General features: G+C 41.9%; 1 protein-coding gene across 2 annotated transcripts in view; it reads right to left on the minus strand.

The window, feature by feature from the left end:
- CLDN18 (claudin 18) overlaps positions 1-22675 on the minus strand; it is a 35481-nt gene that overhangs the window by 9803 nt on the left and 3003 nt on the right. The window contains exons 1-2 of one of the 2 annotated variants that reach the window (XM_011958153.1): positions 13456-13895; positions 34-198 (exon numbers count right to left, since the gene is read on the minus strand). In XM_011958153.1, the coding sequence (XP_011813543.1) occupies positions 34-198; positions 13456-13675 (385 nt within the window). In that variant the 5' untranslated portion in view covers positions 13676-13895. Of the gene's footprint in view, positions 1-33; positions 199-13455; positions 13896-22675 lie in introns of those variants that run through there. The other variant, XM_011958154.1, reaches the window with a different exon arrangement.

Here is a 22675-nt window from a genome sequence, read left to right on the forward strand (position 1 = left end):
TCCAGAAGTGGGAACTCCAGGCTCTGTGTTTACCTGAGACAATGAACATGATCCCAGAGGTCAGTGTCATGTTGGCTTTGGCAGAGTCCTCCATGCTGCCAATGCGGATGCATTTCAGGGCAAAGATGGATACTAGGAGGCCAATGGCACCCAGGACGATGCCTACGATCATCAGGGCTCGCACTGCTTGCAGCATGGCTGTGGGACAAGGGGCAAGACACAGCAGACAAATCAGACCAGCTCAGCACGCTTGATTCGGCTCTGGTTTAATAAAACAAAGCAACCACAACTAACCTGCACTAAACCTCTGAGAGACAGCAAAGTCCATAAACTGTGAACCTTGCCATTGTCAAAGGATGTGGAATTGTGGGAAATACAAAATACATCACTTACAATTCTCTGACTGATGAAGGACATGCACTCAGATGTCTACAGAATCAGAGAATTATGGATGGTTGGAACTGGGGAGGTCCTTGGATTGTACCTATTTCAGCTTCCTCATTTTTTTTTTTTTTTTTTTTTGAGACGGAGTCTCGCTCTGTTGCCCAAACTGGAGTGCAGTGGCCGGATCTCAGCTCACTGCAAGCTCCACCTTTTGGGTTCACGCCATTCTCCTGCCTCAGCCTCCCGAGTAGCTAGGGCTACAGGCGCCCGCCACCTCGCCCGGCTAGTTTTTTTGTATTTTTTAGTAGAGACGGGGTTTCACCATGTTAGCCAGGATGGTCTCGATCTCCTGACCTCGTGATCCGCCCGTCTCGGCCCCCCAAAGTGCTGGGATTACAGGCTTGAGCCACCGTGCCCGGCCCCCTAGCTTCCTCATTTTTAAAGCTTGATAATCTGGGATCCGGAAAGGGAAAATAGTTTGTCTAAGGTGAGAGTTCGAATTACTGATAGAGCTTATAGCTGTGACTTCTAACCCAAATATTTTTCTTCTCTTGTGCTTCCGTATGTGATAAAAGTTTTACATAGTTGTGTCCACTTTAGGAAACCAAGAATTCATTTATAGCATATGATGAGGCCAAGGTTGCTAAGTGATATACCAAGGATACTCAACTTTGTCCCTTTCCAAAAGGAACTTCTAAGATTATGGTGAGCTGTAGGTTTCAGATATATATAAAAAGATCAATATAACAATATTAGGCCTTTCAACTGGACCAGTTTATCAGCAGTTCCCTTTCTAGGAATCAGTCGTAGGTACAGGCCCTTCAGGGACTCTTCTGCAGTGTCCTTACCTCCAGATATATCCAAAGTTGTTTCTAGTGCATCCTTAAATTGCTGTGACTCATCGCAACCATTGTTTACTGAGCCCTCCTGACTGGCCATGGGATGACAGTAGTTAACAACAGATCAGACATGGTCTCTGTTGTCATGGAGCTTATGCCAAAGTGGGGAATGACAGTCACTAAGCATGTCTATTACAAGTATAAATAATTTAACAAGTAAGACAAATTAGTCCTTCATGTGTTCCAGTAGGCAAGGCCCCTAGTGTGGGTTGGTAGGGTGGAGCTGAACTGCAAAACTGTGTGGAGATACTTATGTGCTAGACACCAATTATTTTATCCCTCCAGTATATCCCCTTTTTTCCTAAGTCCATGATTTTTGAAGGAGTTGCCATGTCTTACATCAGTGTTTTTCAAACTACTTAAAAATTTAAATTTCCAATCTGTCACAAATTGACATCCTGACAAAATACAAAATCACCTGCTTGAGTGTCACAGACATGTCAAATTGTTATAAATGTTTAGAAATATTTATTCTCGATTTTGGTACCAGAACTGTTCAGGTGGGTAACACATAGTTTGTGCGCCCGCTTGGTACACAGGCCCTACTTTGAGTAGTGATACTGACCTTGATCTTTCAGGCCCTGACTTTATACCCGGTGCCTTGACCAAGGCAAATTAATCCAGCATGGGCATCTGAGTCAAACCAGGCAGATGAGACACTTATACAGAATGTCTGTGCTGGACACAGAGAGCATCTGGCCAGTCTCTCTCCAGGGGCTGAAAGTATAAGATGCTGTCCTGGGAGTCCATGGTTTCCTTCAGGTGGTGAGCTGCTGTATAATGGTAAGCAGACCAAACCCAATAGGAAGGTAGAGAGCCCTGACAGTCAGTGTTTGAGCTCCTGACTCCAGCTTTTCCTATGGTCCACATACATTCTTTCCTTAGGTTTCAGGTGCTATCCCAGCACCATTACTATTATTATTATTATTATTTAAATCCCTACTTGTTTGAACTAATTCAGGTTGGGGTTCTGTTACTTGAAATTAAGTGTTTCTAACTTATGAAAGATGGTTTCATCAGTGTCTAGACATGCTAACCTTTAAAGCCTTATTGTTTTTGGAGAGTTTCCAGCCCTCCAGGTTCAAAGTCATGACCAGAGTGCTGCTGAAGCCCCTTGCAGATGTGAGGGGACCTCTCACACCAAGTCTTACAGCTGCAAAGACATTGCATTCCACAGTGTGGTATCAGAGAAGAGGTAAAGGGCATCATTTTTCTTTTTTGGGAAATTGCTGATTTTTTTCCTAGTTATATAAACAATAACTCCTCAATATAAAAATTTCAGGATGTATAGAAAAGTATAAACAGGAAATAAAAAACAATAACCTGCTATTCCAACTCTTGGAGATAGCCACCTTTAGCATCCTGGTGGGTAGTTTTCCAGGAAGGAATTTTTTAAAAAGGAGAAGCAAAACCCTCATGAGGCTCCCCCTGTCACGTGGACCCAAGGGAGCAAGTCAGGAGCCAGCTAGAAATGCAGATGGAGACCTTGCCAAGTTTTAACTAGAAGGGGATTGTGGGGTACACTCAAAGGAGGTGTCATTCCTACCCTCAGTGAGACCAGTTAATAATACCCAGGCAAAATTGAAATTTGGAAATGGAAAAGAAACAGGAGAAATGCTTATCAGTTTTTTTCTCTTTGAAGGAGATACTGAGGGAATCTGCCTATAGGGCTATAGGCAAAAGGCTCAGAGGAAACTGTGAACAAAACAGAAAGTTCTGTCCTGCCCTAGTTTTCACAGACAGTTGCTACTTTTGAGTGAAAGCTAGTAAGGAATTTTCAGACATTAAAAAATGTAATCCATGGGGAAAAAAAACCCTACGATGCAGATAATATAATTATCACCCATTTTATGGTTGAAGAAATGGAGACTCAGGTGAGGTAACTTGCCCAAGGACACACATCAAGGGAAAGGAGGCAGAACTGGGAGTCAGATCCAAAACTGCCTCAAAATCATTATTTTTCCATCACAGCACATTGTTTTGAGGCACCTTATTCTGGAAAAACAGGTCCTGCCTTCCATCAGGTACAAGGATCTGTAAACTCTTACAAAATGTATCCTCCAAATTTGGAGACTCAACCATAAACAATCATGCTCCGAAATGGATGCTAAGAATGTGGAAGAAAACACTCTCCAAATCGTCTTAGGGAATAACCTGGCCTGGTAGATTATTTATAAATGTGACTCTCAAGATGACAGCATTCCCATCTCCTCCAGCAGTCCTGGGAGAGGACTCTCTCCAGTCACCTTGGGAAGATTTCCCTCTCCTACAACAGCCAACATCATGGGCATCTGAGTCAAACATCAGTGGAGCTGTCAGCATATTCACTCTAAGGTGTGTTTGTATGATAAAGCAATTTGTCATGCCAGAAAAATCGGCAATCAATGAGAAATTTTGAAAAAGGAGAGTTAGATAATGTAGAACTTGTTCAAGTGCCTCCTGCAATGTCTGAGGAACAGAGGCCCTAGCAGCCTTCTCACCAGATATCTGTCTGAAGTATGAATGACAGTGTCCACCTATTCTAGTTCTATCCCATTGATCTCTATATACTTGATTCTGATTCTCTTCTCCCTAAAGAAACTTCTGATTTTAACTTTGCTTCTCTGCTGGGAAGAGAATTCTACAAACAACGATCATCAGTCTTGGTCCCACTGGCAACTGTCTTGGGGGCAGGGGCCAGTAAGTGGGAGGAAATTGGCTCCACTGCTTATGGCTAGAAACCTCCTATGTCTAGTAATGACCATGGAGATTCATGGTGGTAAACTCACCTTCCCCTCCACCTGCACGGTCCTACCCTCTGGGATCCTAATCTTCTCTATAGATAAGTAAACAGAGAAAACTGCCACAAAGCAGGTAGCAGGTAGGTTTCTCTTTTAGCCGTTTTGTCTCTTACTTGATATTCTGATCAAGAGGCTTATCAGCTGATAACAGGTGAGTCAACAGGCTCTAAAGCCTGATTCCCTGCACCAAAAGTGTGACTACAGCATTCTTCCCAGTGAACAATGAAGTGTTATCAGACCTGAAGGGTGGGCAGGATTCAGGGCTGAAAGAAGCAAACAGAAAAGTGGGAACTCAGTGTTCCCTCCCTGTTGCAAAACACCTTAATTCCCCAAGTAGCTGTGAACTGACAGGTGAGGTGCTCTCGGGTATGGTTTTTTCAACACAGGCTGCACCTGAGCATCTTCTGGGGGAGCTTTTAAAGAAATATTAATGTTTGTTCTCACCCCCAGAGATTTTCATTTAATTATTCAATAACAAAATTTCAAGGAATAATGCGAGACAACAGCTTTCAAGAAGGGCTCAGCAGAGGTACTCAGAGTGGAGAGCTGGGCTGAAGGAGGGTTCTCAGGGGCTGGCACTCACTAAGTGGAAGTGGGAGTGAGGATGATGGGACAGCAGTTCACCAGCAGCCAAAGGCCTAGACTGGGGCCCTGGTGGAGTAGGGGGATGGGAGGAGCCATACCTTCAGGCATAGCTTGGTCCTAGACTGGAGACAAGAGGGCTAATGGAGGAGCCCAAAGGAGGGGAGCTCAGAAGATGGTAGTCTGAGGCCAGACCCCAGAAGAAAGGCTCTTGAGAATAAGATGAGAATAAGAATCTCTAGATTCTCTAGAGATTCCAGGGAATCAACACAGAAGTCCTTAGTACCTTGTAAAATTCGATAGCACAATGTGACACAGGTGAGTGTTATTAGGTAAGTCATTTAAGCTCAATGAAAACAAGTCCTCAGTTCTGGAGGGAGTCAAAGATATCTCTTGCATAGATATGTGAGGATCAGATGCTACTTGGCATAAACCTAAGCCAGGCTGGCTCAATAAATATCAGTTTCCTCTCCTTCCCTAAAAACAAGTATCCCTTGGCAACTCCACATAGCTTTGACTTGTACTAACTGTATACAAACGTGAATCCTCTCACATGATGATAAAATATGGTTGAGGATTTGAAACAGCCATGTGTGTGAATTGCTATGGGCAAGAGGGGAAGAAAATTTGAAAAGAGGAAGAAAAGAAAGGCCTGGACCTAGCAGCACCTAAGTAGTGGGGAAGATCAGGAAAAATGAACACAAGACCCTCAATGAGCAGGGGAGCTAGCTGATAGGAGAGGTGGCATAGGTGGGCTTCTATCTTCACTGACCTTCCTCTTCACCTCTGCTGTGATTTGAATGTGTCTTTCCCTCCAAAATTTATATATTGAAATGTAATCCCCAGTGCAATACTACTGCGAGGTGAGGTCTGTAGGAGGTACCCTCAGGAATGACATTAGTGCCCTTATAAAAGGCCTTGAGGGAGCCTGTTCGTCTCTTTTGCCCTTCTGTCCCTTCTGCCATATGAGGACACAGCAAAAGGCACTATCTTTGAAGAGCATGAACCCTTACCAGATGGAATCTGCTGACACCTTGATCTTGGACTTCCCAGCCTCCAGAACTGTGAGAATAAATTTCTGTGGTTTATACATTCCCCAGTCTAAGGTAATCTTGTTACAGCAGCAGGAACTGTCTAAGACATCCTTTAAGGTGAGATCCAGCTACAACTCTGATGATGCGTCTCCCCACCAAGAAATGATGCTGCACCACTGACTAGGCCATCCTAGGGCATGACGCTTTGTGGTAGCTGCCCCTGCCATCTAAATGGGGACCACCACAGCCGCAAGCTGAGCAGGCATTCTGGTTCCTAGCTTTTCTCATTGAGAAATCAGGGCAAGCAGCCTCATTTACCTAGGCTGCAGGTTCTCTTGAGCTGTGTAGACCTGTTCTCAGCTCCCTGTGGTGTCTTCATCATATACAATAATGTGTAACTTTTAGATGTTTGTCCACGTATTTGAAGAGGCATGCTGATGCTGAAATATCTTTCTCTTTTGAAGAGAGAGAAGGCAGCTTTACTGAAAACCAATAGACTCCCCAACTTTATAACTAACTTATAATCACTTCACCTTCTAGGGCTGGTTTCTTCTACTGGCAAATGGGGAGAGACAAACTGTTTTCACAACCAGTGAAACCATTCAGCCAATAGCAAGAAATAAACAGACAAGCTCCTTTAAGAAGGATACTTATGAGAAGTCTCATTTTTTTTCCCTTATGGATTTTTGATTTAGATTTTGTGAAGGTTTTGTGAAACTGTTCTCTGGATTAAATGTGGTCTGGTTTAAAACTTCACTCCTGTGTGTGTAAATATGATTTATAGGTTGATAGGAAATCTGTGACTCTCCAGTGGCTGTTGTTTTACACACTGAAGCAGAAAGGGGAAAATGTAGATAGTCATATAAAAAAAAATCAAGGCCCTCAGTGCCTGCAGAGGGGCTGAGATATAGTGAAGTGTAAGAACATGGGTAGGATGGGGATGGGAAGGGAGAACACAGGGCCTTAAGTGATCTTGCCTTTGGATATTTGAATTCACAAAATGTTTTTGAGTTTGGAGGAAAAAAGCCTAGAAGATCAAATGTCCTAAGTGTTTGAGAGCCCTGAGTGATGTAGACACAGCAGTGATGATTTAGGGATGCCAAGAGCTAGATCTTGTAAATGGGTCACAGGGCACTTTCTTTGTTTTTTTGTTTGTTTTTGTTTTTTTTTTAAGACAGAGTCTTGCTGTCAGCCAGGCTGGAGTGCAGTGGGGTGATCTCAGCCCACTGCAACCTCTGCCTCCTGGGTTCGAACAATTCTCCTGTCTCAGCTTCTCGAGTAGCTGGGACTACAGGTGCACACCACCATGCCTGGCTAATTTGTTCATATTTTTAGTAGAGACAGGGTTTCACCATATTGATCAGGCTGGTCTCGAACTCCTGACCTTAGGTGATCCACCCGCCTTGGCCTCCCAAAGTGCTGGGATTACAGGAGTGAGCCACCGTGCCCGGCCCAGCACTTTCATATAAATGTCTTACTGTGAGGCATTTCACAAATGGGGAAAGTGAGGTCCAGAGATGTAGGTGGCCAAGCTGTGCCCTTGATTCCAGCTCACTTCCCTCTAACTGTAAGGCTTACCACTTTACCAAATTTAGTCAAAATGTTTGCAAACACTTTAGAAAAAGCATTACTTGACTGTGATGTCAAGCCAGGGACATTACGGAGCCAGGGACATGAGTTTGCCATATCTTTGCCCTCTTTCCATTCTGCTCATTGTTGGCCCTTTACTCGTCCTTTCCACTGTTTCCAGGGAAGGCAAGTGTGAATGGGACGCAAGTCATCCATGTTTTAAACTTAATTCATACTCCTAATTTCACATCATTGATGATATTGTTACAAATGGATCAACGCCCATATACCCTCTGCGCTTATTGTGCTCAAGCCTAGACCAAGCTTTTCAATTCTAAAGGCAGCCCATTCCTGCATTTAGAAACAGGTTCTGGGCAGGGGAAAAGGATGCAGACTTGGAAGTCTTTGCCTTATGTTCACATCCTGTTTCTGCCATCTTCTATCCACAAGGACTTGGGCATGTCCTTTCCTCACCCCCAGCCTCAGTTTCCAACTTTTTAAACCTAAAACTAATACACATTTTCCTGATTTTTATAAAGATTAAGCTGAAGAGCCAATATGCAGCTCAATAAATAGTAGTTATTTTATTTCTGGCACTGTCCTCAGAGCACTGCATGCTGTATCTACTGTGTGGAATACAACGAGATTGAATCTTGAGCTATCAGTTATATAGAGCTGGTAACATACAAGTATGCAGTCCTGCTACCACCACCATTTACTTCATTAATCTATCTTTAGTTTACACAATACAGCCTGTTGCATTGAATTACATTCTTCTACAGCTGTAAGTTCCAAAGAGACATGATACATTTTTGTCAGATGAATGAAAAGTTAAGTGAGATTTTGCAAGAACAGAGATTGTGCTTAGGAAGAATTTAATAACTGATAATGATTATTATCATTATTTATTTATATTTATTTTTTGAGGTGGGATCTTGCTCTGTTGCCCATGCTGGAGTGCAGCGGCATGATCACTGTGGCCTTGGTTCCTGGGTTCAAGTGATGATCCTTCTGTCTCAGCCTCCTGCATTGCTAGGATTACAGGTGCAAGCCACTGTGCCCAGTGATAATTATGATTATTAACCAAAGTATTATAGGTATCTGCCTTTTGCCTTTCTGTAAATACTTTAAGGCTTACTTCCGTGCTAAAAAGTGATACTTTTCTGGGTTCTAGGTCAAAATTAAACTCTCTGGGAGAATCATTGCAAACTTACATTTCTCCCTCTAGGCATTTCATCCAGCTCCTCTGCTTCAGGTCTGTCTTTCCCAGGTTCCTCGTCAAGCGCAAGAAAATACTTTACACAGCTGTTTCTGATGGGAAGTTAGGCATTAGGTCCTGGCTGGTTGTTATTCCTTCCAGCTCCTTTAGGAGCCCCACAAATGTCCTCTTGGGCTGTTTTATCTCCTTGCATTGTTGCCTTTAGCTTTTGAGTTTCTTTCGAGCCTTTTCCTCCTGTTAAGCTTCCTGCCCATTCTTACACTCTTCAAATATTTTATTTTTAGAGATGGATGAAGTTTCACTTTGTTGCCCAAGATGGAGTACAGTGGCATGATCACAGTTAACTGCAACTTCTAACTCCAGCTCCAGTGATTTTCCTGCCACAGTCTCCCGAATAGCTGGGATTACAGGCATATACCACTGTTTCCAGCTAGTTTTTAAAAATTTTAAACTTACTGTAGAGATGGGATCTCATTTTGTTGCCCAGGCTGGTCTTGAACTCCTGGCCTCAAGCAATCCTCCCACCTTGGCCTCCCAAAGTGCTGGGATTACAGGTGTAAGCCACCACTCCCAGCTCCTGCCCATTCCTTATCTAAGTCATCTAATAGATATTTATATTTGGGGTGCCAATTTGTAGCATAGCCACTCCTGCTGCATGGGGACTGTCTGCTTTTAAGGCCACACTCTTCTTGAAGGCCACAGATTTTCAGTGATTTAAAGTACCTCCTTTTCTGCAAACTCAATCCCAAGAAGTAGTTTTTTCTGGCTTTTGGTGAAATCCTCTTCCCTCAACTCAGATAGGCAGAACTGGGGTACACTTCTGTGGTGGCTGCTGGGAACTGTCCCCCAGTTCCCATGGTGGTTCAGCACAGCTTGACTTTTCACAGCACAACTAGGAGACAGGACACAAAGCAGCACCCACTTCCTACTTCCCCAACCCCCTATGCTTGTTGTGGGCCATGCTGCGTTTTGTGGGAGATGAAAGACAGGCATATCAGAGTCCTCTGGCCACAATCTTACCACCGACAGAAATTACCAACAGATGATCTTGTGACCAACAGTTTCCAAGAGCCCACAATGCATTGCTACTGGCCCTGACATTCACATTTGCTGTCCTCCAGATAGGATTTGAGGAAGTCATTTCTTCCAGCTTCCCTAAAATCCTTCTCAGAGAGCCAAGGACCTCTCCTTTTGTGGGTGTCAAACATCTCAGATTTCCATGAGTGGCAGCTGGGTTCCCTCTCTAAGAAGTCTTTGTCTGGCCTGACATGGAATAGAAGTACCTAGCATCACCAATTCTCCCACCTCTCTTCCTCTCTCCCTCTCTACTTTCTTCTTTCTCACCTTCCCTTCCTCTCTCCCTCATCCACTGTTCCTTTCTTCTTCTTTGCTTTTTGAAAAAAATGTGCTTTTACCCGCACCCCCCCGCCATGGCCATATTTACATTCCTCTGTTATTAAATGCTAGGGAATTTTTACATTGTAGAAATTTACCTCAAACTCCTCCTCTTTCCTGATTCCAGGCCATCCTCACCAAAATGTCTAGCTCTGAATTACACACTATATATTATCTTATATCAGATGATAGTTTACACATATAATTCAATCATATTTGTTTGAATATAAATTAATGGTATATCTTCTTCTGCAATCTCATTGGTTTTGACTATTTGATGTTCAGGGAATTATCTGTCTGGCAGAACTGAAATAAGTGTAGTTGATGTGTTGCAGCCCAGGCAGTTACTATTCAAATGCTCCCTGTGGTAGAGACAGTAGGTGCTCACCAAATAGCTATGTGCTCCTACATCTCCCAGCTCCTGGGGCCATATGGCTAGTTCTGGCCAATGCACTGTGAGTGACATGTGTTACTTTCAGATTGAAGCAGTTAAGAACTGTTGTGCCTCCTTCAAGCCTTTCTTCTCTTGCCCCAGCAACTTTGAATAATGTAGCTGCAAGGAGGCTGCTCTTCCTACAGTGGACTTTATGTGGGCAGGAAGTAAACTTTTGTTGTGTTAAGCCATTGAGATGTTTAGGTTTGTTTGTTGCAGCAGCAGACCTTAACTACTCTGACTAATAGAGTCTCTGAACTCTAGCCTCTGCAACACAGCAGGCATGCGAGAGATATTTGTTAAATACATGATTGGACGAACAAATGAATCTGTTCCAGGCAGGAGGAGGACCAGGTCCTTTTGTATATATGGAGCCATAATAACAAAAAGTTTGTAGTACAAAAATGATTTACTGTCCTTTTTTGGGGAAGACCTTAACCTGTTTTTAGTTCAATGGCTTGCATAAACACTTAAAATGAACTATTCGTACTATTTAATTCAACTTAGTTTATCAATCCTTTGCTGAATACTCACTCTACCAGGCCCTTTTCTGGGAACTGGGGAAATAATTCTTATCTAGCTGAAGGGAACCGCCACATAGAAGCTGAATGAGACAAATGTAAAAATAAGCAAGTTAATAAGCTAAAGTTCCAACTCAAACAGAACTCCCTTACTGAAACTGTCCTGATTTCCCCCACTCCTGACTCTTCCTACTGAATAACCACTTTCTTTCTGGTGCTCCAAACATCTGTGTCAAAGCCCCATGCCATGTGTTGCCTTTGCTTTGATATTCATGCACATGCCTGTCCCCTCCGCTGGAATTTATGGTGCCGACAAGGCCAGTTTTGTGTTGTGTACTCTTTGTAGGTATGCAATAAATGCTTCTCAGATTTGAGAGCAGTGTCACGAGGAGCGAATATGCTCAATGCTATGAGAATGCTCTGGGTTTGGTACAGAGACTTGTGGAATTTTTATTCAATTTGGAGGCTTGAGGAGGTGTGGGGGAAGATTTGTGAGAGGACAGTTGGGGTGGTGGAGGGGGGAATTCAGGGGAGCAGGAGCAATGGGTGTCCAGGACCAAGTCCAGGGTATACTGAAAGGACAGAAGAAACAGGAAGGGGAAGTAAGGGACCGCCAGGGAAGTTAGGTGAGGGATTAGGAAGGTTTGGTGTCAGGCTGTTATGTGTGTACCTAATTAAGCTGGGAATGGGGAACCACGGAAGTTGGTTGGGTTTTGAAATGTCTAAGGAGATGAGAACTGAGAACTAGGAGTTAGTGACTGAAAGACTCCTCTTCATCCTCTGCTATGGTCAAAAAAGCAAACATTCTAAAGAGATGAAGGATAGAAACCACACTGAGAAAGGTTAAGGGTGAGAGGTAGTGGAAAAATTTAGTCTTTTAATTTGGTTTGTCAGTGACCCAGGAGAGAGACAGAACTTGACAATGATCAGGATCAACAGATTTCCCCGGAAAGGAGGCCATATACATAAGTGAGGAGAAGAGATGAAAGAGGCAAGGAGGAGAGGGGATGACCAACAGGGCATGATCCCAGACAGGTGGCATGAGGCCTTCAGAGCCCTGCTGGGGAGGTTGACCTTAGCAAGAGAGTTTGACCTTAGCAGGAAAGCAGGGAGGAGAATCTTGTTCTGTCAAGGGACAGAGGTGGACCTATTCTAAGAGGGTGTCATGGAGATAGGATCTGTTGATGGAATAGGAGTGACAAGTCACAGTGGAGGCAATGGGGTTTGCCCATTTAGGAGAGTGGGAATATTCGGGAGCCCCATGTATGGAGACTGTGATACAGAGTGAGCAAGAGATTGATAATATGTAGTAGGGCCCTGGGGAGAGGTTATTGAACATGAAGTCATAAGATATCATGCCTTAATTTTGAATATGAGGACAATCTTTTTCTTTATATGATAGTTAAAATTAGACATAATTAGCAACTCAACACTCCGTGTCGCATTTCCTGAGTTTCACCTCTCCCCTCCCACTACAGCATAATCCCTCCTCAGTCTGGTTCTCTTTTTTCTGGCCAGGTTCTACCTCCCTTGCTTCCCTAAGCAGGTCTTTCCACAGAGTCAGTGATCCTATTGGTCCTGCAATGAGTAGCTTCCAAAAAACGGAATAAATAATCCGGTTCTTCTACTCTGACACCCATCTTCTATTTCTTTCTGAAAATGAACTTGGATTAGTTGAATTGCTTTTCACAATTCAATTCAGTTTCAAGGGCTCTGCAGCCTCTTCACAATTTCTTGCAAATTTATTTCCATCCACTTGTTTATAAAAGGCATTTGTTTCAGAGAGGCAAAACTTAACATTGTTCTCCTTTCTCCATCACACTCACATCTTGGCCACCCCTTAGAGCCACTAATTAGCTTGATCTATTATTTTCTTGTTTGCATTTAAAAAATACAAATAGAGCTCCCATATTATTCAGAATGCAAAGTTGCTATGATGCATATTTGAAGTAATTATCTGTATTAAAAGCAGGGGTTTAATTTATATCATCTTTAGGGGTGAAAGGATGTCATATTTGTAATTATATTTATATTTTGGCATAATATAATTATAATTCTATAATTATATTTTGATATACATTGATTTTTAGGACAGTATACCAGATATTCTGAATACAAATGCAGAGAAAGAATATTTATAATTTAGTGGCAACATTCTTTTTAGTACCCACAGAAACTCCAACTTTGAAAAATTTAATTGAAATGGAAAGAAAATGAAATTAGCTCTCAATAAACTTTTCCAGATATAACAAAATACTCAGCATCCTGCTTCCCTGCTGCCATGTATGTGCAGGCAGGAGCAAGCCACATGCATGTCATGCACACAATTTATTTTCTCCTTGAGAAACACGAGTTTACTCCAGGTATCATGAACATACCCTTACAGTAGACCCATTCCTCTTGAGGCCTGCCTCCTTACTAGCGATTCCGTCACCTTCAGTATTAATCCTCCGATTTTCTCCTGTGTGACTGTTGCCCTATTTGACGCGAGCCAGCTTCTCCTTTTATTCACACCTTTTATTCTGAGCCAGAGCTGCCAGGGTCCTCACCCAGAGGCGGGAGTGGGGCTCAGCACAAACGCCCCCTTCCCTGCGCTCACCTGGCTCACCTGGCCCTGCCCCGGGGTGTGCGGTGCCTACCTGGAAGGCCCAGGATGGTGAAATAGGGCCTGCACTCGGTGAACCCTGAGCTCTGCCTCACGCAGCTCCTCCAGAGCCCTTCGTACTGGAACACGGAGGTGACGGGGTTGTCGTACAGGTCCTGGGTGCTCCACATGTCCATCCCGGTGGCCGCGATGCAGCCCGCCAGCCCCAGGATGGACAGGAGGAACGCCACCACTTGGCATGTGGTGGTGGACATGATCCCGGCCGCCCGCCCTGCCGCTGCGAGAAGCTGCCGCCCTCCTGCTGCCGAAGGCGTGCAGCTAACGCGCTCCTGAGGGGAGCTCTTCTAATCAGATGGTTTCCCTAGGCTCTCAGTATTTGCTCACAGTGTTTTCCTTAGATAGCTCAGTTTCACTCCTGGTTCAAGGGCATTATTTTTACATTTGTTAGAGAAGCGGGCCCAAGAGGCACTTGTCCTCGCTGCGCATGCCGGGTGGGTTCGGCGCAGAGCCGTGCCAGGGCGCAGAAGGACTCCCTGCTCCGGGCCAGACCGGCCTCCCTCCAGCTCTGGTTCCTCCGAGAGTGCCGTCTTCTGGAGAAGAGGCTGACGTATCCCCACCACTGGGAACGTGACTGCAGACCACTTTGGCTGACCTTGCTTAAGATGGCCCTGGGAAGCACCCACCGTGCCCTGTCTTAAACCAGATTTTTCACATTTTCTCTTCACAACTCATAAACGACTTTTCACTTACATCTTTCCATTTTGATCTTACAGAGATGGGTAGGGTAGGTACTATTATCCCCATTTTTTCGGTTGTGAGTCAAGAAAAGTACAGATAAGTTAAGGGACTTGTCCCCGTGCCTGGAACCACAGATACTCTAAAAACGGGCAGGGGTGGGGCTCCCACCTCAGCTTCCAGTCCAGCGTTCTTTCTCTATTTCCATATGGAGCCGCAGGGGCAGGCAAAGTTGTCCCCACTTTTGACAACACGAAACCAAATCCTAGAGCTATGCTCTTGGTCCACAAGCACTGGAACTGGGATGAGAGGAAGCCAGGGATCCCACTGATTTCCATCTCATGCTTTCACTGGTGCCACAACAACCACGTGAGGACTCTGTGGCTGGTACAGAAGGTCCCACAAAGGCCAGAGGAGGGGCCAGGGCTAGCTGGACTGAAGTCCTTCGCCTGGTCACCAAGAGGCTTAGGATCTGCTCCTGACGCTGCCCCTAACTTGCCATGTGCTGGGCATGTTGGGGGCAAACTCCTAAGCCCTTGTAGGTCACAGGTTCTTCATCCACAACATGTGAGATCTAAACTAGAACACTCCAGAGCCTTTTCAGATCTCATACACTATCTTCTACATTTTGCAGGAAAGTTTTCACTAGAATTGGTCAAAATATTAGGAATTGTATAATCACAGTAGAGAGACCTGGCTGAAGACATCAGGTGTTGTGTTTTGTCTATACAACTAAATTTTGCTAGAGAATTGGTTGATGGATGTGGGGGTCAGGTATGTCTGGCCTCTGAATCCAGAGCCTTTTTTTTTTTTTTTTTTTGAGATGGAGTCTTGCTCTGTTGCCCAGACTGGAGTGCAGTGGTGTCATCAGGGTCACGGCAACTTCTGCCTCCTGGGTTCAAGCAATTCTCATGCCTCAGCCTGCAGAGTATCTGGAACTACACGTGCATACCACCACACCCAGCTAATTATTGTATTTTTAGTAGAGACAGGGTTTCACCGTGTTGCCCATGCTGGGCTCAAATTCCTGAGCTCAAGTGATCTGTTTATCTTGGCTTCCCAAAGTGCTGGGGTTACAGGCGTGACCCACTGTGCCCAGCCTCCAGAGATTTTTTAAAATTTTATTTATTTATTTTTTTTGAGAGGGAGTCTCACTCTGCCACCCACGCTGGAGTGCAGTGGCGTGATCTTGGCTCAGTGCAACCTCCACGTCCTGGATTCAAGAAATTCTCCTGCCTCAGCTTCTTGACTAGCTGAGATTACAGGCACCTGCCACCACACCCAGCTAATTTTTGTATTTTAGTAGAGACAGAGTTTCACCATGTTGGTCAGGCTGGTCTCGAACTCCTGACTTCAAATGATCTGCCTGCCTCGGCCTCCCGAAGTGCCGGGATTGCAGGCGTGAGCCACTGCACCTGGCCCTCCAGGGACATTTTAATGAGACTCTCCAAAATCTGGACCTCAAGGCCCTGAAACACACACACACACACACACATACATACTCCAATCTTTAACCTTTATAGCTCTTTACAGGTTCTCCAGGAAACCAGCCTCTGTGCCTGGACATTTTGTTATCTTGGGTGCACCCAGCCACCGCTCCCACAGCATTATTCCCAGCAAACACAGAAAGCAAATAGGGAAGAACTACCCATAATTTGAACGGAGGCAACACTTCCCTTCACTGCACACCTTACTTTAGGTTCTGTGATCAGTGTTTCTAGAGAGTGAAGCATGAGCCAGAAAGCCTAAAAGAAGAGGGTAAGCAACAGTTACATAATTTACAGTGAAGGAGTGTTGATGGCTGTGTATCCCTTGAGTTGAGTTACAAGGCCAGTTCTAAAAGGAGGGAAGGGGACAGCCATAAGTGACACTGGTTTCTGCTGGTGGGCATAGATTGACCAATTAGGTTGAAAACTGTTGTTGGAATAATTCAGGAATGATTCTACCACTGTTTCCATGGACAGAGTCTATCTTACTTTTATTTCAACCAACAGGCAGGCTTTTTATCCTCATTTTAAAAATTTATTTCATTTAAAAAAATTTATTTTACTTTAAGTTCCAGGATACATGTGCAGGTTTGTTACATAGGTATACATGTGCCATGGTGGTTTGCTGCACCTGTTGACCCATCATCTGGGTTCTCTCCCCTCATCCCCCTAACCCCTAACAGGCCCCAGTGTGTGTTTTTCCCCTCCCTGTGTCCATGTGTTCTCATTGTTCAGCTCCCACTTATGAGTGAGAACATGTGGTGTTTGGTTTTTGGTTCCTGTGTTAGTTTGCCGAGGATGATGGCTTCCAGCTTCATCCATGTTCCTGCAAAGGACATGATCCCATTCCTTTTTATGGCTGCATAGTATTCCATGGTGTATATGTGCCACATTTTCTTTATCCAGTCTATCATTGATGGGCATTTGGGTTGGTTCCACATCTTTGCTATTATAAATAGTGCTGCAATAAACATACATGTGCATGTGTTTTTATAGTAGAATGGTTTATATTCCTTTGGGTATATACCCAGTAATGGGATTGCTAGGTCAAATGCTATCTTTTTAATTCTTTTTTTTTTTCTTTTTTTTCTGTCACCCAGGCTGGAGCGCAGTGGTGCGATCTCAGCTCACTGCAAGCTCCGCCTCCCGGGTTCACGCCATTCTCCTGCCTCAGCCTCCTGCCTCAGCTGGGACTACAGGCGCCTGCTACTGAGCCCGGCTAATTTTTTGTATTTTTAGTAGAGGTGGGGTTTCACCGTGGCCTCGGTCTCCTGACTTCGTAATCCGCCCGCCTCGGCCTCTCAAAGTGCTGGGATTACAGGCATGAGCCACTGTGCCCGGCCTCTTTTTATTCTTAAAAAGCTCTATCGGTTTGATTTTCAGATGTTCAATTTATGACATTTGTCTAACCCTACCCCGACAATACATGTACATGTGTTAGAATACCACCAAAAACATAGATTGAAGATGGAAAAATAAAAAGCAATAGTTGATTAAAGTTATCTATTTTTCATCTGTGGCAGTTCCTCCCCCAGTTTCCCTATGCAAATGTTTTCCTGCAGAGTTTCAACATAGGGAAAAATGTTACTCAGATAATAATGAATTAAATTTTCTTTCTTGGTTGAAATGGAGACAGTGTCACTTTTTTGAAAATAGAAAAAGTTAATTTTAAAGGATAAACTAAGACTATCTCTTCCTAGGCAGAAGACTGAACGAGAGGAGGGCAATTGTAAATCTACAGACTTCTTCTTCTGTGTGAAATAAATATTGATGTGTTTTAAAACACCTGGAAGATAGGATTTTTTACTTCCTGGTAAGTTTTCTGGGCTCTGAGCAGACTACTATTTTAGCCGAATTAGCCAAAAAATGAATGGGGGTCTGCAGAGGAAAATATGACTTTCTCATTTATGGCAATAGGCTTTATTGAAACATACCGATGTATCTGTACCAGATAAGTCCGGGTCTCATTCTGTTTAACAATAATAGGGTTGGTACAACTTTGTTTAATCACCTTTAAAATGGAGCTAAATTTTTTGCTGACTTCCTAGGGGAAATCGTCCCTAGGACGATTCAGGTTTAAATAAGGCCCTGGCAGCGTCATTTCAGGTTATAAGCTTCCAGGAACTTATATTATTTTACTGACATTGGAGAAAACATTTCCTCCACTTTTTATAACACTGTCTATGGTAATTAGGCAAAAATGGTGGCATAGATAACAATAGAAAATATTATAGCTAGGAATTAGGAAGAAGTAAAATGAATATACTAGTGAGAAAAACAATTGACATATCTATTAATTTTTTTCTTCAAAAATATTACTACATTATATATCCCTAAGTTTTAATTTTGCCTTTTGGTGTTCATAATAGAAAATCTGGAGAGAATTTGAACAAATTGCTCACAATTTTAAACCCTAGACAAAATATTTGGCATACTTCCTTCTTATCAATTCTCTGTATGTATTTTTTACATAATTAAAGGATAATATAGTTTGATGTTTCGCTCTTTTCACTTAATTGTATTAGTTTCACCAAAGCTCTTGTAAACATCATTTAATATGAGTGTGTTAGTATTTCATTATATAGAAGTGCTATTATTCACCTATTTTTGTATAGTTAGATTGTACCTTCCCCCATTTTTTTGAATAAAAGGCAGTGTTATGATGAAGATCTTACAGATAACTCTTTGTCAGCATTTCTGATGACCCTTTTAGGATAGATTCCTACAAGTGAAATTAAGTTGTCAAAAACTGTGAAGTTTTAAAACATCTTTTTTTATACACAACCATATTGCTTTCTATGAATTTTATCCTAACAGCAGTGTTTGAAAGTTCTTATCTCTTTACATCCTAGTCTACATTGTGAATTTGGCAAGTTATATATGTATATGATTACTTGTTTTAACTTGCATCTCTTTAATTACTGAGTTTGAGTCTTTAAAAAAAAAAAAAAAAAAACGAATATGAGTTCATGTCCTTTGCAGGGACATAGATGAAGCTAGAAACAACCATTCTCAGCAAACTAACACAGGAATAGAAAACCAAACTCTGCATGTTCTCACTCATAAGTGGGAGCTGAACAATGTGAACATATGGGCACAGGGAGGGGAACATCACACACCAGGGCCTGCTGGGGGTTGGGTGGCAAGGGGAGGGATAGCATTAGGAGAAATACTTCATGTAGATGGTGGGTTAATGGGTGCAGCAAACCACCATGGCACATATATACCTATGTAACAAACCTGCACATCTGCACATGTATCCCAGAACTGAAAGTATAATAATAAAAAAAAAGTTCATCATCAAAAATAGAAAAGAAGAAAAACAAAAACCCAACAAGTTTGTATGAAGCATTTGATTTTTGTTCTTTTCTTGAATTATCAGTTTGTATTCCTTCCTCATTGATTTACTAGAATTTTAGCACTTTTTCTGTCAGTTTATCTGAGCTACGTATTTGTTAAGGATTTTAACACATTGCTGTAATTACTAAAAACATCTTTTCCCATTGATTATTTGCTTTTAAATTCCATTCATGATTTAGGAAAAAACATATAATGTATTTTATTTTATGTGTTTCCTGGTGCCTGGTACATAAAGTATGCTCAATAAACATTTGTTGAATGATGTAGTCAAATCAATTTACTTTTTCTTTGTGTTTTCCTTCACTATTTCTATGCTGAGAGAATAGTTTCCATTTAGGAGATAGTTATTCTAGAATTATTTTGTAATTTTAAAATGTTTAAAATTATCTTATATTTTAAAATATTTAATTAATCTAGGATTTATTTTGGTATATTTGTTAGTCATACTGTAATTACTTTTTCCTTCCAAAAAAGCTAGTCAATAACTTCTGCAGCATTAACTAAATAGACTTCCTTTTTCTTCATTGCTTTGTAAAACCTTCTCTATCTTATATTCAACTCACATATATGTCTTTCTGATTTTAGATTTTGTTCCATTAATCTGTTTGTCCATCCTTATGCCAAAGCATACTTTTAACTTTCAAAGCTTTAAAATTTGGTTGAGGCCACTGCACTCCAGCCCGGGCCACAGAGCGAGACTCCGTCGCAAAAAAAAAAAAAAAAAAAAAAAAAATTTGGTTGAATATCTGGCAGCGTTAGCCCATCACTTTATTATTCTTACAAAAAAAAAAAATCTTTTGTCTTTTTGTCTGCTTCTTCTTATACCTAGACACTTTGTCAAGTTCCCATGGAGAAACTCTTACCGGTATTTTGATAAGAATTCTTGTAAAGGAGAAGAGCTCAGGCTCTGAAGAACGCCTGTATGGTCTGAATCTTCATCCTGCCATTTACTACCACAGTGCCATTAGGCAAATATTTTAACCTCTTTGTGCTTGTTTCCTCACCTATAAAATAGAGATTATACTACTACTTACTTCATAGGGTAGTTGCAAAGATTAAAGTACGTATAGGTAGTTTATCTAATTTTTTTTTTTTGAGACGGGAGTCTCACTCTGTTGCCCAGGCTTGAGTGCAGTGGTGCAATCTCGGCCCACTGCAACCTCTGCCTCCTGGGTTCAAGTGATTCTCTTGCTTCAGCCTCCTGAGTAGCTGGGACTTCAGGCGTGCACCATCACGCCTGGCGAATTTTTTTGTATTTTTAGTAGAGACAAGATTTCACCATGTTGGTGAGGCTGGTCTTGAACTCCTGACCTCAAATGATCCCCCCCCCCCGGCCTTGGCCTCCCAAAGTGCTGGGATTATAGGTGTGAGCCACCATGCCTGGCCTAAATTTTTATAAATTTTTATAAGTTATAAAATTTTATAACTTACATTTTATTTATGTATATTAATACAGGCATATATTAATTTCTTTAAAGAAATTTATGTCTCTCCAGCTAAATCACAACAGGCATATGTTAATTTCTTAAAACAATGCCTGGCACATAGCAAGGTCTTAATAAATTGTATTATTATTATTACATGTTAATTAGGGACAAATTTACATTTTAATAACATTCCCATCTAGAAACTTGTATTATATATTTCTACTAAGTCTTTAAAAAATTTCTTAGTAAAACTTTTTTCACTTTGATTTTGCCAAATATTTAAACATATTATTCTTAAGTGTTTAACGTATATCATTGTACTGTGCACTCTACCTTCCCTAGCCCATATCACACATAAGCAGAACTAAGTTCTTTTAATTTTCCTAACATAGTACACTCTCTCATGCCACTGTGATTTTCCAAGATGATGGTCTCTCTTTCTGGAAAACCCCTTGCCTCTTTATCTTCTTGGGTAATTCATATCTGTTGTTACTGACTCAGTGCAGCTGTCATTCCTTTTGGAAGCCTTCCCTTTCTTCATGGTCTGCACCCTGTACCAGACATGGCACTTACTACAATTTATTGCTGTGGTTCTTAACCAGGGATGATTTGCCTGTTAGAGGACATTTGGCAATGTAAGGAGCCATTTTTGGTTGCCATAACCGGTGTGGATGGGTATTGATGCTACTCTTATTTGGTAGGTGGAGGCCAGAGATGCCTTTAAATGTTCTACAGTATGCAGGAGAGGCTCCTACAGAAAAGAATTATGTGGCCCACGATGTCAATAGTGCTGAGGTTGAGAAACTCTATGTTGCAATGATCTGTTTACTGTATGTCTGTCTTCCTAGATTCATGAGTCCTTTGACACCTATATTCCCCATGTGCAGACTGCCTGGGACAGTGTAGGTATTCAATAAATGTTTGTTGAATGAATAAATATTTCTTCTAATGCCACAATTTCTATATTGTTGTTTTATTTCCTTATTCGTTCCATGTGTGTGAAAGGACCAAAGGCCTTTGCTTTTTGTTTCTTGATCCCTCCAAGAAGGGACCTTGTCTAAACCCAGTCAGTCCAGAAAAGGTCGACTACTGGTTACCGGTCTAGTGAAATGACTTTGCCCGGGAAGGTGACTACCAGTTAGTTCCATACCTAGGGTTTCTCTGGAGGATTTGGTTGTATCTGTCTTCTTCCCTCTGAGCCTGAGGGTCTGTGTTTCCATCCTCAGGGTATGTTAGCTTTTCAATGAAAATTTTAAAATTCCATACTTTCATTTCAATGTAAATGAGAAACAAATTAAAACAAGAATGTTCCAGATCCTTTGGCTGACTACTTACGGATTATGTTTATGTTGGTGTTTATGATCATATTTGCACCAGAGGACAGCCAAATGACATCCTCAGTTGTTAATGAACAGAGTCATGTAGCTTAAACAGAAAACAGAATTGGGGGAACTCCAAACTTAAATGCCTGCATGCTGGCAGTCAGTACATTAGCATCACCTGCAAGCATTTCACAGGCCTGTCTTTGGTCAGACCTGATTGCAACAATTACTGGTAGTAAATACACAGCAAACAACTTTTTTTGTCTAATTCTAGAAATAAGTGGGTTTAAGATAGCCATTAGAGCTGGATTTCAGGAGCACCACAATACAACCTTTCCTTAAACAAGCAACACTATTGCAGAGAACTATCAAGTCATAGACACCTCATTACCCCAGACATGAGAGAATGCTTTGCTGAGAGGGTGGTGGCTAAGTGTGAGGCACGATTACCTTAAAGTTAACATTATTTTGTAAAACACTTCTATGTGAATAGAGAATCTATGTTGTTAATATCAAGGTTGAACACTAAAACAGGTGAAATTAAAAAAAATCCACTTGTTTGAGGCTGTATCTTTGTCCTGTTTCACCCCAAATGAGAATGAGCACTATCTCTCACACTCAGTTGCATTTTACATATGGGCTTATTAGTTTTTTAGTATTATGTATCTTACATTTGCAAATGTGGTTTTTGTACTTGTATAAGACACACGCATAAGGAATTTAAGTCTATTGTTATACTTGTATATATTAAAATAACATTAAAATAAGTATACTTTAGATCAATCTTGATGGTATGCAAGAATTATTTCTTTTAAAAGGGACTCTATAATCTATAATATTCTCTTTGAAAAATACTTCTATAAACTATCTATTAAATAGTCAAATAGTTTTATTTTACACACACACACACACACACACACACA

The sequence above is a fragment of the Colobus angolensis genome, unplaced genomic scaffold (assembly GCF_000951035.1).
Source record: "Colobus angolensis palliatus isolate OR3802 unplaced genomic scaffold, Cang.pa_1.0 Scaffold46, whole genome shotgun sequence".
NCBI lineage: Eukaryota > Metazoa > Chordata > Mammalia > Primates > Cercopithecidae > Colobus > Colobus angolensis.